The sequence below is a fragment of the Fonticula alba genome, assembly GCF_000388065.1.
Source record: "Fonticula alba strain ATCC 38817 unplaced genomic scaffold supercont2.4, whole genome shotgun sequence".
In the NCBI taxonomy this organism is placed as follows: Eukaryota; order Rotosphaerida; family Fonticulaceae; genus Fonticula; species Fonticula alba.
Genome location: NW_009242974.1, coordinates 736,411 through 739,236, shown reverse-complemented (window position 1 = coordinate 739,236; position 2,826 = coordinate 736,411). Strand labels below are relative to the sequence as shown.

The 2,826-nt window shown below is 64.7% G+C and overlaps 2 protein-coding genes across 2 annotated transcripts in view; one reads left to right on the top strand and one right to left on the bottom strand.

The window, feature by feature from the left end:
- Positions 1-82, top strand: part of H696_02703 (hypothetical protein) — a gene marked incomplete at both ends in the record, with an annotated part of 9,949 nt that extends 9,867 nt beyond the window's left edge. Inside the window, one exon of the mRNA XM_009496610.1 lies at positions 57-82. Within this exon, the coding sequence (XP_009494885.1) occupies positions 57-82 (26 nt within the window). The remainder of the gene's footprint in view (positions 1-56) is intronic.
- A 309-nt stretch (positions 83-391) lies between these two features.
- Positions 392-2,826, bottom strand: H696_02702 (uridine kinase). Its single transcript, XM_009496609.1, has 4 exons — positions 2,659-2,826; positions 2,353-2,536; positions 2,026-2,122; positions 392-1,832 (listed from the first exon to the last, which is right to left on the bottom strand). The coding sequence occupies exons 1-4, from the start codon at positions 2,785-2,787 to the stop codon at positions 803-805; spliced, it is 1,440 nt and encodes a 479-aa protein (XP_009494884.1). The 5' UTR covers positions 2,788-2,826; the 3' UTR covers positions 392-802.

Sequence of the window (2,826 nt, the reverse complement as noted above, 5' to 3'; positions counted from 1 at the left end):
CACACACACACACACACACCTTTGGCTTTGGGAATTTATTCGGGATGCGCACGCAGATGTGGTTGCGCACAGGTGTGAGTGAGGCCCTGCTCCCTTCCCATGCGCGTGTGTACTCTTTCTCTTTTTGTCTTCTTTTTTTTTTTTGGCTCCCCTCCCGCCCCCGGCCTTGGCGTTGCCAAGTACGGAGAGGAGGCGGGAGGGCGCGCGTGTATGTGAAAAATCTAATGGTGAGGCCTTTTCTTTCTTGGGTTTGGGGTTTTCGTCTGGTCAGATGGAGCCGGGAGAGGGGGGAGGGGAGAGAGAGGGGGGAGGGGAGAGAGAGGAGAAAGGGAGGAGGGAGGCGCCGCCGCAGTGCCAGCCGGACAAGGGCGTGCACCCATGCGCATCTCCCCCCCCCCCCCCCCGCCCCCTTGGCAGCGGCAGCAGCCATTCGGGACAAGATGGGGGACGCGGCGGGAGAGGCGTCGCCCACTCCCCCTCGCCCCCCCTCTCTTCCCCCGCGCAATCAGGCTGCGGGGAAAGACCACCGAGAAGAGGGAAGACCAGAAGAATGGGCATGCATGTATGTGCATTCGACGCCTGGCCCAGCACGCACATACACACACACCAAGGGAGGGGATGTGAGAGGCAAACGCATGGCATGTGCCCGTCCTCGGGCGGCTGCTCCGCGCGGTGCCACCATCGTGTCACCCCGCCCCCCTAGGCCCCCCTCCGACAGCACCTCATGCCAATGTGCGCCGCGCGCCGCACGCATGCACACACACACACACACACACACAAAGACCCCCATGCGCACGGGTGCCTAGTCGGTGCCGAAGAAACGGTCGCCAAAGTTCCCCACACCCGGGATGATGTGGTACGCCTCATTGAGGGTCTCATCGACCTCGGACACGACGACCGTCACCTTCGGGTGCGCGGCGGCGATGGTGTGCAGCCCATGCGGCGCGGCGATCAGCGACACGAAGATGATGTTCTCCTCCGGGACATTGTGATCCAGCAACACACGAATGGCCATGAGCGCCGCGGCGCCGGTGGCAATGGTGGCATCCATCAGCAGAACCTGGCTGGAGGCGATGGACCGCGGCAGGCTGCAGAAGTGCAGCTGCGGCTCATTGGTGTAGATGTCCGACTGGATGAGGATCTTGCCGATCTTGACGTCCTTCAGCACGGCCTGCGCCGCCGGCTCGATGGTGGTCCCGGCGCGGACAATCGACACGGCCGAGATGTTGCTGACCGAGTGCACACCATGGTACGTGCCGCCGGTCGGGGTGACAATGTCACACGGGGTGAAGGGCAGATGCGACAGGGCCTCCTCAATCAGCAGCCGGAACAGGCGCTCGGAGTAGAAAACAAAATCATCCCGCGGGGTGTCCCGGTTGCGGATGAGCGTGTGCATGGCCCGCAGCTGGGGCCGGCTCTCCATGACCTTGATGGTGTCCGGCAGCTTGCTGCAGGGGGAGATCCGGCCCAGCTCCTGGCGGAAGTTGAACCCCCGGGTTTCCAGCTGGTGCTGGATGTGCTTGGCGATCAGGTCGATGGCGATGTAGTTGTCCCCGCCGCGCGGGATGATGACATGCGCATTCTTGATGGCCGGCCGGATGTAGTTGTCGTACGACGGCTTGACGAAGCGGTTGTACTGCTCGATGACGCCGTTGATGTCGCGCCCGCGCTCGGAGATGTCACGCTTCAGGCGCCGGGCCAGGCGCACATCGTCATCCGTGTCGACAAAGATGCGCAGGTCCATCAGCTCGTTGATGCGCTCGTCGTACAGGCCGAAGATGCCCTCGAAGACCACGACATTGGCGCCGTAGATGACCTGCTTCTCGGGGCGGCTGTGTGGAGCGTGCGTGCGTGCGTGCGTGCGTGCGTGCGTGCGTGCGTGGGAGAGGAGGGGCAAGAAAGAGAGAGAGAGAGAGAGAGGAGGGAGGGAGAGGAAAGACCGGAGAGACGGCGAGGGAAGAGGTGAGCATGTGCGCGCACAGGACGGCGATGCTTGACATGCCGGTGGCATGGGGCGCCGCGTACCGGGAGTGCGTGGTGAAGTCATAGACCGGGATGTCCACCGGCTGGCCCTTCTTGATCTTCTTCAGACTTTCGTACACCAGATCGATATCGAAGGCCTCTGTATGTGTGCGCGCCCGCACGCACACAGACACACCCAGGTGCCAACCGGGGCGAGGGCGGGAAAACCTCGGAGTCAGTCGGGAGCAGCGACCCGCAGAGTCGGAGCCGGCGCCGGCGCCGGTGCATGTGCACACGCGCACGCGCACGCGCACGCGCACGCGCACGCGCACGCGCACGCGCACGCGCACGCGCACGCGCACGCGCAACAACAGCCATGGCAGCACGTACCCGGGCAATCGAAGTCGTGATCGTTGCGGTTGGCCGCGGCGATTTGCTCCGGCGTGAGGTTCCGGTAGAAGGAATCCATCGAGATAACCGCCACCCAGGGAACATTCAGCCGGCTGATGATGGCCTGCGCCACGGTGGTCTTGCCGGAGGCACTGCCACCGGCGCACGAGATCATGAAAGCATCCTGCGCGCATGGGCGTGTGCATGTGCGCATCGGCGCCCCGGGCGCAATGAAGCAAGCAGGAGACACGGGGGTCAGCCAGGAAGGGAGGACAAGGAGGCGGGGCTGCCGGGGGCGCCGCGCACCTTGACCGCGCCGTCGCGGGTGTACCAGGGCGGCCGGCCGGCCGCGAACACGGCCTTGTGACGCCCGTTGCCATTCTTCGGGCTGGTGGGTGGCGAGCTCGAGTTGGATCGCGAAGCGGAGGAGCTCATGCTGACTCGAGGAGAAAAGGGGACGGGGGTGGGGGGAGG